Source organism: Hemiscyllium ocellatum, chromosome 30, assembly GCF_020745735.1.
Source record: "Hemiscyllium ocellatum isolate sHemOce1 chromosome 30, sHemOce1.pat.X.cur, whole genome shotgun sequence".
Taxonomy (NCBI): domain Eukaryota; kingdom Metazoa; phylum Chordata; class Chondrichthyes; order Orectolobiformes; family Hemiscylliidae; genus Hemiscyllium; species Hemiscyllium ocellatum.
In genome coordinates, this window is record NC_083430.1 from 4,374,006 (window position 1) to 4,388,086 (window position 14,081).

General features: G+C 42.6%; 1 protein-coding gene across 2 annotated transcripts in view; it reads right to left on the minus strand.

The window, feature by feature from the left end:
* Window positions 1-14,081, minus strand: part of LOC132830139 (potassium voltage-gated channel subfamily KQT member 4-like) — a 633,387-nt gene that overhangs the window by 56,718 nt on the left and 562,588 nt on the right. For both annotated transcript variants that reach the window (XM_060847647.1, XM_060847648.1), the window contains exon 11: window positions 7,300-7,402. In XM_060847647.1, the coding sequence (XP_060703630.1) occupies window positions 7,300-7,402 (103 nt within the window). The remainder of the gene's footprint in view (window positions 1-7,299; window positions 7,403-14,081) is intronic.

Below are 14,081 nucleotides of genomic sequence, written 5' to 3' on the forward strand. Positions count from 1 at the left end.
AGGTAGCAGGAAGTGTAAATGGAATCAATGGATGGAAGATTGGCTTATGTGACGGACTGCGCTGTGTTCATAAACAAATCTTGAAGTAATTTTGGACGTAAGAAAATTAGTTTTTAGGTGAGTGACCATTCATCCCAGGTTATGTGCTGCCAGAACAGCTTTTGTTCAGTATTTTTGAAGTTTGATTTTTGCCTACATGCAGTACAACAGTTCGTAACCTCTTGTTCAATGCCAAGCTGGGCTTCTCAGCCAAAACCACTTGTGTCTTTCTCCCTTTCTACCTCAGTTCACCTGGCACTGAGTTCCTCATCCATTCATCTGTCAGATGAAGGCAGATCTCTTGGCCAGCCTCCAATAGCTTCACTACTGGTTAACTTCAGTTCACCCAAAAGATTTCTGCCCTAGTCTGTGCAAACTTTGCTTGTCAAGCAGTCATTACTGTTCTACATTTGTAGGGGTTCCTCAAGGTCTCAATTTTAAAATTTTTATTGTGCTTTTAATAATAAAGAACAATACAGCACAGGAACAGGCCCTTTGGCCTTCCAACTCTGACTTCCTATACCAAAACTGTCTTCACTGACAGGATCCATTTCCCTCTGTTCCCCTCCTATTCCACCGCGGGCGGCACAGTGGTTAGCATTGCTGCTTCACAGCGCTCGAGACCCGGATTCAATTCCTGCCTCAGGCAATCGTCTGTATGGCGTTTGCACATTCTCCTTGTAACTGCGCGGGTTTCCTCCGGGTGCTCCGGTTTCATCCCACAGTTCAAAAATGTGCAGGTTAGGTGAATTGGCCATACTAAATTGCCCGTAGTGTTAGGTGAAGGGGTAAATGTAGGGGAGTGGGTCTTGGTGGGTTGCTCTTCGGAGGGTTGGTGTGGACTTGTTGAGCCGAAGGGGCTGTTTCCACACTGTAGGTAATCTAATCTAATGTATTCATCCAGGTGTTTCTTGAATGCTGCCATTGTGTCTGCTTCCACTACCTCCTCTAGCAATGTGTCCCAGGCACTCACCACCCTTTGTGTGAAAAATTTGTTTCATACATCTCTTTTAAACTTCACCCCTTTGCAATTTGTACCTGTGTCTTCTAGTAATTGATCCCTCTACCCTGGGAAAAGCCTCAGACCTTCCACTCTATCCATGCCATTCACCACCTGCTATTAGGTTGCCCCTCAACCTCCTATGTTCCAGTGAAAGCAAATCTAGTTTATCCAACCTTTCTTCATAGCTAAAACCTCCCATATCATGCAACATTCTGGTAAATCTTTTCTGCACCCTCTCCAAAGCATCCACATTCTTCTGGTTGTGTGGTGACCAGAATTATACACAATATTTCAATTGTAGCCTAACTAAAGTTCAATAAAGCTGTAGATAACTTGTTTACCTTATATTCAATGTCCCTTCCAATGAAGGCTGGCATGCCACAAGCCCTTTCTACTATCTTATCTACCTCCGCTACCACCTTCAGTGATCTGTGAACCTGCACACCCAAATCTCTCTGCATATCAATAATCCTAATGATTCTATCATTCACTGTATAATTTTTACCTGTATTTGACCTTTCAAAATGCATCACCTCACATTTGGAGATTAAACTCCATCTGCCAATTTTCTGCACGTACCTCCAACCAATCTATATTCTGCTGTACCCTCTGACAATCCTCCTCACTATCTGCAACACCACCAATCTTGGTGTCGTCTGCAAATGTACTAATTAGACCAGCTACGTTTTCCTCCAAATTATTTATGTAGATCCTGAACAGCAGAGGTCCCAGCACTGATCTCTATGGAGCACCACTAATCAAAGCCCTCTATTCTGCAAAGTGTGCTTTCTATCTCCTATGACTAGACTAAGCCAGTCCTGTATCCATCTTGGCAGCTCACCCCTCATGTGACTTCATCTTTTGCACTAGTCTGCCATGAGGGAGTTGAACAGTGTGGTACTGGAAAAGTACAGCTGGTCAGGCAGCATCCGAGGAGCAGGAGAATCGATATTTTGAGCATAAGCCCTTCATCAGAAATGCCATGAGGGCATTTGTTAAAGGCTTTACTGAAGTCCATGTAGACTTTTCCCTCATCCTCACCTCCTCAGAAAAGTCAATCAAGTGAGTGAGGCATGACCTCCCCTGCACAAAACCATGCTGTTTATTGCTAATAAGCCCATTTGCTTTTAAATGCATAATGATATTGTCCCCGAGAATCTTTTCCAATAATTTCCCTGTCATCGACATCAGACTCAGAGGCCTGTAATTTCCAGGATTCTCCCTGCTATCCTTCTTAAATAATGGGACAATAGTGGCTATTCTCCAGTCCTCTGGGACCTTACCTGTTGTCAAAGAGGATACAAAGATGTCTGTCAATACTCCAGCAATTTGTTCTCTTGTCTCCCTTAATATTCTGGGATATATCTACCTTAATAATTTTTAAGACGCACAACACCTCTTCCTTTTTAACAGCAACTTGGCTTAGAAACTTAGAAACTCGACACTGCATCACCAATCCTTCTTTGGTGAATACCGACACAAAGTATTTGTTTCATTTTCACCCATCTCTTCTGGTTACCTCCTTTGTTCTTGAGTGGGCCAACCCTTTCCCGGCTATTCTTTTGCTTTTTATATAGGATTCTCTCTAACCTGTTTGCTAATAACTTTTCATGACCCCTTTTAGCTCTTCTAATTGCCTAAGTTCTTCCCTACTGTCCTTATATACTTCAAGGGCTTCATCAGTTCTCATTCTCCTGGACCTTGTGTATGCTTCCTTTATCTTTCTGACCAAGATCATAACATCCCTGGTCATCTAGAGTTCACGTAACTTACCATAACCTATCCTTCATTCTTGCAAGAATGTACTGCTCCTGAACTCTTATCAACTGCCGTTTGAAATACTCCCACATGTCCGAAGTAGATTTACCCTCAAACAGCAACCTCCAATCAAAATTCTCCAGTTTTTGCCAAATATTGTTGCAGTTGGCCTTCCCCCAGTTTAACACCTTTACCTGAGGACTATTGCGATTCCTATCCCTAAGTATCTGGACACAACGCCCAAAATATTTCTCCACTGAAATTTCATTCACCTGGCTGGTCTTATTTCCCAAAACCAAACCCAGTATATCTCCTTCCTTGGTGGGACTGTTTACATGTTGAGTCAAGAATCCCTCCTGAATGGTCTTTGCAAATTCTGTCCCTTGATCCTGTCCTTCTATATTTCTGTAAATTTTGGAGTATAACAACAAATACCCTCCTCTGATTCAGATCTTTACACATTCTCTCTGCTTTCACTTTGGCATCTTTGCACCATTGAGTATTTAAAATACTTAAATGAGTTGACAGATGCAGAGAGGATTTTTCCTCTGGCGTTGAATCTAGAACTAGGTTCATTATTCAAAATTAAAAGGAACTTTTCGTACAAGTAATAATGGAATGTGGATGTCTCTCAACAAAAAAGCCTGTAGATGCTGGGGTCAATTAAAATTAGAGCAGCTGAGATTTACAATATTTCTGTTGCATTAAGATACTTGGAATCCAGAAACAAAGGCAGTCTATTCGATTTGTCGAATTATTCTGCTTTGCTTTAATTAAGTGGTAGAACAGGTCCAAAAAGCTGAATGCCTCCTCTTCTTATGTTCCTATATTCTGACATTGCCCCTTTCAAATCTCTCTCTTTCTCTCTCCACCTTATCTTATTGTGTCAAGCATTTAATTGCCATTTCCAAGACCTTTCTTAAAATGGAGATCTAGTCATTAACTGTCAGAGAGTCATTGAGTTATACAGTCTGAAGACAGATTCTTCAGTCCAATTCATCCATGTTGACCAGATATGCTAAATTAATCTAGTCCCACATGCAAACATTTGGTCCATATCCTCTAAACCCTTCCTATTCATGTACACCATGACACCTTTTAAATGTTGATAAAGCCCAGAGTTTGAGGGACTAGGTAACACCTTCTAAAAGAATCTCCTTCAAAATTAACAAAATAGCCAACTGATAGTTTAGAAACAATCCTGGCGAGACAGTGTTCAAAGTGGACTCAGAAGATGATGGTGGAGGGACTTTCCAACGGAAAGTTTGTATCCAGTTGAGTCCCACAGGGGTCAGTGCTGGGGCCCTTGCTATTTGTGGTATTTATAAATATTTTAGACTTGAATGTAGAAGGGCTGATTAGTAAGCTTGCAGATGATATAAAAATTGGTAGGGTGGTAAATATTGAGGTGGATAGCCTTAAACGACAAGAGGATATAGATGGACTGATCAGTGGTAAATGGAATTTAATCTAGATAAATGTGAAGTGATGCACTTGGTCAGGGCAAATAGGCAAGGGAACACATGATGAATGTTAAGACTCAGCGAAGCACATAAGACCAGTCCCTTTTAGAAAAGGTGAATAGAATGTTTAAGAAGGCATATGGGACGTTTGCCTTTATTAAACAAGGCACAGAGTTTAACAACAGGGAGATTATACTGGAATTATATAAAATATTAGTTAGGCCACAGCAAGAGAATTGTGTTCCATTCTGGAATTTGTATTATAGGAGGGGTGTTAGCACTGAGAGGCTGGACAGGAGACTTACCATGATGCTTTGGTTCCCACTTTTTTCTTCCATGCTATGTTCTATGTTCTTAACTGGGCTCGACACTTCTACTTATAAAGAGATATTGGACAGACTGGGGTTGTTCTTCGAGCGTAGGAGATTGAGAGAAGACATAATTAAGATGTATAAAATTATGAGGGCAGAGATAGGATGGACAGGAAGAAACCTTTCCCCTTGATGGAGGGATCAATGACTGGGGACTGAGATTGAAGTTAGGGGTAGAAGGTTTAGAGGAGATGTGAGGAGAAACTTTTTTACCCAGAAGGTGGCAGAAACCTGGAACTCGCTGCCTTTAAAGGTAATAGAGGCAGAAACCTCATAACATTTAAGAAATATTTAGGTGTGCACTTGTGATGCCAAGCTGCTAATTGCCTCTGCCTAAGTGATGAGCTAGGGTTGAGGAAGACCTGTGAACCCACAAAGACACTTTACTGATAATAGAAGGTACTTCCCAACTGACCTGAAGATTGACTTGATTAGATTTACAGTGTGGAAACAGGCCCTTCGGCCCAACAAGTCCACACCGACCCGCCGAAGCGCAACCCAACTATACCCCTACATATACCCCTTACCTAACACTACGGGCAATTTAGCATGGCCAATTCACCTGACCCGCACATCTTTGGACGGTGGGAGGAAACCGGAGCACCCGGAGGAAACCCACGCAGACACGGGGAGAACGTGCAAACTCCACACAGTCAGTCGCCCGAGGCGGGAATTGAACCCAGGTCCCTGGCGCTGTGAGGCAGCAGTGCTAACCACTGTGCCACCGTGCCGCCCTACCCAATAATCTAAATTTGCTCCAAGCAGCATTTATTTCCAGCTTTAAATACAATACTTACAGTATCGAACATTACAGCGCAGTACAGGCCCTTCAGCCCTCAATGTTGTGCCGCTCTGTGAAAAGAATCCATTGCCCATCTAACCTACACGATTCCATTCTCGTCCATATGCCTACCAATGACCATTTAAATGTCCTTAAAGTTTGCGAGTCTACTGCTGTTGCAGACAGTGCATTCCATGTCCCACTACTCTCTAAGTAAAGAAACTACCTCTGACATCCCTCAATTTAAAGCTATGTCCCCTCATGCTAGCCATTGCCATCTGAGTAAAAAGGCTCTCACTGTTCACCCTATCTAACCCTCTAATTATCTGATTTGTCTCAATTAAGTCATCTCTCAACCTTCTTCTAATGAAAACAGCCTCAAGTCCATCAGACTTTCCTCATAAGACCTTCCCTCCATACTAGGTAGCATCTAGTAAATCTCCTCTGAACCCTTTCTAAAGCTTCCACATCCTTCCTATAATGCGGTGACCAGAACTATATGCATTACTCAAAGTGCAGCTGCACCAGTGTTTTGTACAACTGCAACATGACCTCAGGGTTCAGAAGCACAATCCCTCTCCCAATAAAAGTTAACACACTGTATGCCTTCTTAACAACCCTATCAACTTGGGTGGCAACGTTCAAGGACCTGGACACTGAGATCTCTTTGCTCATCTACACTAGCAAGAATTTTACCATTAGCCTAGTACTCTGCATTCCTGTTACTCCTTCCAAATTGAATGATTTCACACTTTTCTATATTAAACTCCATTTTCCACCTCTCAGCCCAGCTTTGCAGCTTATCTATGTCTCTCTGTAACCTACAATATCCTTAGTCATTATCCACAACTCTACTGACCTTCGTGTCATCCGCAAATTTACTAACCCACCCTTCTATGCCCTAATCCAGGTCATTTATGAAAATGACAAACAGCAGTGGACCCAAAACAGATCCTTGCGTTACACCACTAGTAACTGAACACCAGGATGAATATTTCCCATCAACCACCACCCTCTGTCTTTTTTCAGTTAGCCAATTTCTGGTCCCAGCTGTTACAAATCACCCTCAATCCCATGCCTCCGTATTTTGTGCAATAGCCTACTGTGGGGAACCTTATCAAACACCTTTCTGAAATAAACTTAATCACAGTTACAACTTACATCAGAAGACAGCATGTATTTCTATCACAGGAGATCTGTTAGTAATGGTGCAAATATCTTCATCTCCCTCTCATACCAGAGTTAACTCTGGACCAGTCACATTTGGCGGCACGGTGGCACAGTGGTTAGGACTGCTGCCTCACAGCGCCAGGGACCTGGGTTCAATTCCCACCTCAGGCGACTGACTGTGTGGAGATTGCACGTTCTCCCAGTGTCTGCATGGGTTTCCTCCGGGTGCTCCGGTTTCCTCCCACAGTCCAAAGATGGGCGGGTCAGGTGAATTGGCCATGCTAAATTGCCTGTACTGTTAGGTAAGGGGTATATGTAGGGGTATGGGTGGGTTGCGCTTCGGCGGGTCGGTGTGGACTTGTTGGGCTGAAGGGCCTGTTTCCATACTGTAAGTAATCTAATCTAATTTAATACGAAATATAAATAAAATCTCCTCACAATGAAACAAGTTGACAGCCTTGTGGTTAGGTGAAAATTTATAGTGGGTTATTTTCCAGCATGTTCTGCTGCTCACCAACTGTAACCTAAATGGACAAAGTGCAGAATCCTGTGGGTGAGCAAAACGGCGCCTGTGGAGATTCAATCCCTAACTATTTCACAAAGCTGACTCAGCCAAACACAGCCTTGAAGTTAATTTCATTGTAATCTGATTTTCTTCATCGCTTGTGTTCCTGCAGTAAATGTTAATGCTTCACTTTGTAATGAAACACTGACCTAATGGCTCGGATGAGGGTTTTCACAGCAGGCTTTACATCTTCCATACTGATGTCACAGTGAAATGTCTTTTCATCATAGTTGTCATCTCCCATGTTCTCAGCTTAATAAAAAACAAGGAAAGAGTTATCACAGAGTGCAACACAGAAAGGAAACTTGCATTTTTATAAAATATTGCAGGATCTCAAGAGCATCTCAAGGCTCTTTACAGTCAGTCAATGAAGTAATTTTTAAAGTGCAGTCAAAAAATAATAAAAGGGTTTTAACATAAGACTCACTTTTAAAATAATGCTTAGGTTCCCACTTTTTCCTTCCTTTCCATAACAGGTATGAGAGTTTAGACACACAATATTGACAGACTTTTGTACCATGACAAGCATGAGACAGAGGCTTGCCTTTACCAAACAACAGCCAAACATCTGGAAAGGACTCTTTTTTTTTAATCAAGTTGGCAGAGCTTTGGGGCCTCACCGAAAAAGTGAAGTAGATTTGGTTTGGGGCAGACCATAAACCAGCAAACTGGATTAAAGGGGCACCTAACACAGCCTTAGAGTGCCCTAAATGTCTTGAGATATTCCCGAAGAGATATAGGGATGTAATCCAGCAATATGAAATGGATTCATGCTGAATTAGCAGCTACAGTTTCACTACTCACTATTTCCCACTGATTTGGAAAGTATTACCAAAATATTCAACTTTAAACTAAGTGATAGGGAGTCTAAGAAGTGAGTCTCAAAGAGTTTAAGGTATATTTTTGTCAACCTCAGTGGAAAGAAGATCAGGTCAGGAGTGGTGATAAATGGATAGATGATTTGCAAAGAATCCATTTTGTACAGTGGGACTGGAATAATTTCAGCTCCACTACCATATAATGGGCTCACTGAGTTTGACCTTGCTGTCTGTGGGAAGAGAAACATGACTCAGTTTCCTGTGCCAGTGATCCAGACTACATGAATATGAGTGCACTTTGAGTGAGACCAAAATTTGATTGGGTGGTGATACTCTCCATATAGAATAGCTGGCTAACATGCAATGTTTGGTTTAACACTTTGAGTCATACAACACAGAACCCTTCGGTCTATCAAGCCCACTGACCAATCTACACTAATCCCACTTTCCAGCCATTCGATCTGTAGCCTTGAATGTTGTGACATTTCAGATGCTCATCTATATATATTTTAAAGATTGAGATATCCCAACTCTACTACCCTCCCAAGCAATGCATTCCAGATTCCCACCATCCTCTTGGTGAAAAGGTTTTCCTCAAATCCCCTGTAAATCTCCTGCTCCTCACCTTAAAATTACATCCATCATTACTGACCCTTCAACTAAGGGGAATGACTGCTTTCAAGCGACCCTGTCCCTCATAATTTTATATACCTCAACCAGGTTTCCCTTCTGTTTGCCCTGCTCCAAAGAAAACAACTATGTTCTATGTTCTATGTTTTTAGATTAGATTTCTTACAGTGTGGAAACAGGCCCTTCGGCCCAACAAGCCCACACTGACCCGCCGAAGCGCAACCCACCCATACCCCTACATTTACCCCTTACCTAACACTACGGGCAATTTAGCATGGCCAATTCACCTGACCCGCACATCTTTGGACTGTGGGAGGAAACCGGAGCCTATCCAGCCTACATAGCTGAAATACTCCATCCCGGGCAATATTCTGCTGAATCTCCCTCCAGTACAATCACATTGTTTCTATAGTATGGTGAGCAGATTTACATGCAGTATTCCAGCTGTTGCGTCACGAACATTTTGTATAAATCCTACATAAACTCTCTGCTCTTCTAATCTATGCTTCAACTAATAAAGGGAAATCCCATATGATTTCTTAACTTTCTTAATCTGTCCTGTCACCTTCAGGGACCTGTGGACAAGCACCCAAGATCCTTCTATTCCTATGAGATTCCTGGTGTCCTGCCATTCATGGATTACTTCCTTGTCTTATTCCTTCTTCCAAAGGTTTATCACCTCACACTCTTAAGGGTTGAACTCCATCTGACCAATCTGTCAGTATCCCCCTGTAACCGGATATCTTCTTCTTTGCTGTCAACCTTTGTGTCATCTGCAAACTTATTTGTCAGCCCCCAGCATAAAATTGCTACTTAGTGAATGATAAGGGTCTGCTCCCTGTGGTATATCAATGGACACTGGCCTGCAGTCACACAAACAACTTTCTTTCACCACCCTGATTTCTACAACTAAGTCAAATTTTGGATGCAGCTTTCTAATTTGCCTGGGTCTTTTTACCTTCTTTATTAGTCTCTCATGTAGAACCTCATGAAAAGCTTTGCTGAAATCCATATAAATTCCAATTACTGCATTACCCTCAGCTACAGACCTGATTATTATGATTGGACATAATCATAAGTTATTAAAAGACCACAGGATAGGCCTGTAGACATTTGAACCATGAATGACTTTACAGCAACACAACATAGTCAGGCCAAGACTGCCCCCCAAAGCTCCCTATCAAGGTTCACCTGACTTGGTCTCTCAAAGGGGCAGCACACATTCCCACTACATATACAATAGGGCTGCACGGTGGCTCAGTGGTTAGCACTGCTGCCTCACAGTGTTTGATTCCACCTTTGAACAACTGTGTGGAATTTGCACTTTCCCCCCTATGTCTGCACGGGTTTCCTCTGGGTGCCCTGGTTTCCTTCCACAACCCAAAGATGTGCAGGTTAGATCAACTGTCCACAGGAAATGCACGGTTACAGTGATAGAGTATGGGGGTGGATCTGGGTTGGGATGGTATTTGGATGGTCAGTGTGGACTAGATGGGCCAAATGGCCTGCTTCTACAATGCAGGGATTCTATAATTCTATGAACACCAATAACCTCGTCGAAAAATTCTATCAAATTTGTTAGGCATCACTTCTCTCTGACAACACTATGCTGACTATCCGTAATTAAACCTTGCCTCTCCAAATGGAGATTAATTCCCTCCATCAGAATGTTTTCCAACACTTTCCCTCCTAATATACTACTACTACTCCTGAGTGAAGACAGGTACGAAGTCGTCATTTAACACCCCATCAATGTCCTCTGGCCCCATGCACAATTGTCCCCTTGATCCCTAAAATAAGCTGTACTCTTTTCCGGTATCCTCTTCCTCTTGAAAAATGTATACCTGAAGAATAATAATTCATTTGACAATTATTATGCAGGTTATAAAAATGTCATCAAAACTAAAGAACTTCTTGACAACCTGAGACTTCATGGGAACCCCAAAAATGGTTCCAGAAATTTAATAAATACTTGCACAAAAGCAAGAAAGTGAATGTGGATTAAAGAATCACGAGTAGTGAAGCTGGTAGATCTAGTTCGAGCTAGCACCAACAGACAATAAACTGAATGGTCTCCTTCTATTCTACAATTTCTATGATTCTATCAATCTGTAAAATGGAGTACTTACTGTTTCAGGCACTCTATGCTGCAAGAAATAATTCGAGCTAGGTAGAGCATGGCCATGTACATCAAAGAACAAAACAAAGAACAAAGAAAGTTCAGCACAGGAACAGGCCCTTTGGCCCTCCAAGCCTGCACCGATCCAGATTAGATTCCCACAGTATGGAAACAAGCCCTTCGGCACAACAAGTCCACGCCAACCCTCCAAAGAGTAGCTCACCCAGACCTATTCCGCTACCCTACATTTACCCCTGACTAATGCACCTATCACTATGGGCAATTTAGCTTGGCCAATTCACCTGACCTGCACATCTTTGGATTGTGGAATGAAACTGGAGTACCTGGAGGAAACCCATGCAGACACGGGGAGAATATGCAAACTCCACACAGACAGTTGCCCAAGGTGGGAATCAAGCCCGGGTTCCTGGCACTGTAAGGCAGCAGTGCTAACCACTGAGCCATCGTACCGCCCTATCTATCTCTTTCTAAACCTGCCACCTATTTTCTAAAGGTCTGTATCACTTTGGTCCGTGCTCATTCATGTATCTGTCTAGATACATCTGAAATGATGGTATCATTCCTGCCTCCATCACCTCTGCTAGCAATGCATTTCAGGTTCCGACCACCCTCTGTGTGAAGAACTTTCCATGCATTTCTCCCCTAAACTTTTCACTTCTCACTTTTAACTGGTGACCCCAAGTAATTGAGTCCCTCACTCTGGGAAAAACCTACTTGCTATCCACCCTGTCTGTACCTCTCATGATTCTGTAGACCTCAATCAGATTCCTCCCTCAACCGCCATCTTTTTAATAAAAATAATCCTAATCTACTCAACCTCTCTTCATAACTAGCACTCTACATATCAGGCAACATACGGGCGAACCTCCTCTGCACTCTTTCCAAAGCATCCACATCCTTTTGATAAAGAGGCAAACAGAACTGTACACAGTATTTCAAATGTGGCCAAACCAAAGTCTTCTACAACTGTAACATGACCTGCCAGCTCGTGTTTTCAATACCCCGTCCAATGAAGGAAAGCACTTCTTGACCACTACTGACCTGCATTGCCAACTTCAGGGAACAATGGACCTGAACATTCAGATTTCCCTGTACATCAATTTTCTCCAGGACTTTTCCATTTACTGTATAGTTCACACTTGAATTGGATTTTCCAAAATGCATCACCTTGCATTTGTCTGGATAGAACTCCATCTGCCATTTCTCTGCCCAACTCTGCCCAACCAGATTCTACTGTATTCTCTGACAGTTCCCTTCATTTTCTGCTGCTCCACCAATTTTAGTGTTATCTGCAAACTTGCTAATCGGGCAACCTACATCTGCCTCCAAACCATTTATGTATATCTCAAACAACAGTGGTCCTAGCATAGATCCCTGTGGAACACCACTGGTCACAGGTCTCCATTTTGAGAAACTCCATTCCATTACTACTCTGTCTTCTGTTGACCAGGCAGTTCTCTATCCACCTGGCTAAAATACCATGGATCCTGTGTGACTTCACTTTCTCCATCAGCCTACCATGGGTAACCACATCAAACGCCTTTCTGAAGTCCATGTATATGACTTCTACATCCCTTCCCTCATTAATCAACGCTGTCACCTTCTCAAAGAATTATATTAGGTTTCTAAGACATGACTTTCCCTGCACAAAAACAAAAGTGTCTCCCTATTGTATCAACAACCAACCCACTCCCAGCTTTGACCTCACAAACGCATCATTTCATGCGTTCATTCAGCATTACGGTTGTATGCAATAGATCACAGAATGCCTATGATCTGATAAAACTGGCCAGTGCCAAGGCTGCTAGCAGTCAGTCCATCAATTGCAAATGCCCACAAACTGCATTAGGGCTGAAAAATTATAAAATGAAAGGACCTAGGTGGTGTTTGCTCAGAGTCTCTCAGGCCTTACAACTTTCTTATTCTGAGCTCAAAACTGCTCCATGCTTCAAGCTTCCATGAATTGGTAATCAACATCTCAAAGAGCTACAGCTTGACTACATTCCAGATCTTGAAATTTGTTCCTTCCCTCCTCTGCTGGCCATTTCAGCTCATCGTGCATAAGTAGAGTGAGCCAACAATGTCAATATGAAGCAAGATCAGCTTAGATACATTCAGAGTGCTCAGGTAGCTAGGTACTTGTTTCAAGGTCTAAATTGATAACTCAGGCAGGATTCCCACACTGTCACAGAGTCATAGGATTTTTACAGTATGGAAATAGCTCGTTCAGCACATTGTGTCTGCACCAGTCACTGAACATCCATTATTCTGAACACATTTCCAGAATTTAGTCAGTATCCCTTTGAGCTATGTTGTTTTGAGTGCTCATCTAAACAGCTCTTAAATGTCTTGAGAGTTCCTGCCTCTACCATCCTTTCAGGCAGTGAGTCCAAGGTACCCACAAACCCCTGGGTAAAGAAGAAAATCCTCAAAGCCCAGCTAAACCTCCTCCATGTTTCGGTTAAAACTGTACTCTCTGGTTATTGATCTCTCTACTGAGAGGAAAGATTTCTTAATATCCACTCTGTGATATGTCCCTCAGAACTTTATACACACCTATCAAATCACCCAGCAGCCTTTTGTGCTTTATGGAAACTGATACCAGCCTATCTAGCCTCTCTTCATAACTGAATCACTCCAGCTCAGGCAACATCCTGGTGAATCTCTTCTGCACTCCCTTCAAAGGAATTACATCCTATCTTTCCAGAACCACTCACAATATTCCCTGTATATTGTATATAGCCCCACCGCAACCTCCATGTTCTTCTATCCAATGCCTTGACCAATAAAGGCAAGTATCCCACATGAACTCTTAACTACCGTATCTGTGGTAAGCAAAGTAATGGAAAGGGTACTGAGGGATAGGATTTATGAGTATCTGGAAAGACACTGCTTGATTAGGGACAGCCAGCACGGATTTGTGAAGGGTAGGTCTTGCCTTACAAGTCTTATTGAATTCTTTGAGGAGGTGACCAAGCATGTGGATGAGGGTAGAGCAGTGGATGTAGTGTACATGGATTTTAGTAAGGCATTTGATAAGGTTCCCCATGGTAGGCTTATGCGGAAAGTCAGGAGGCATGGGATAGAGGGAAATTTGGCCAATTGGATAGAAAACTGGCTAACCGGTCGAAGTCAGAGAGTGGTGGTAGATGGTAAATATTCAGCCTGGAGCCCAGTTACAAGTGGAGTTCCGCAGGGATCAGTTTTGTGTCCTCTGCTGTTTGTAATTTTTATTAATGACTTGGATGAGGGAGTCGAAGGGTGGGTCAGTAAATTTGCAGATGATACGAAGATTGGTGGAGTTGTGGACAGTGAGGAGGGCTGTTGTCGGCTGCAAAGGGAC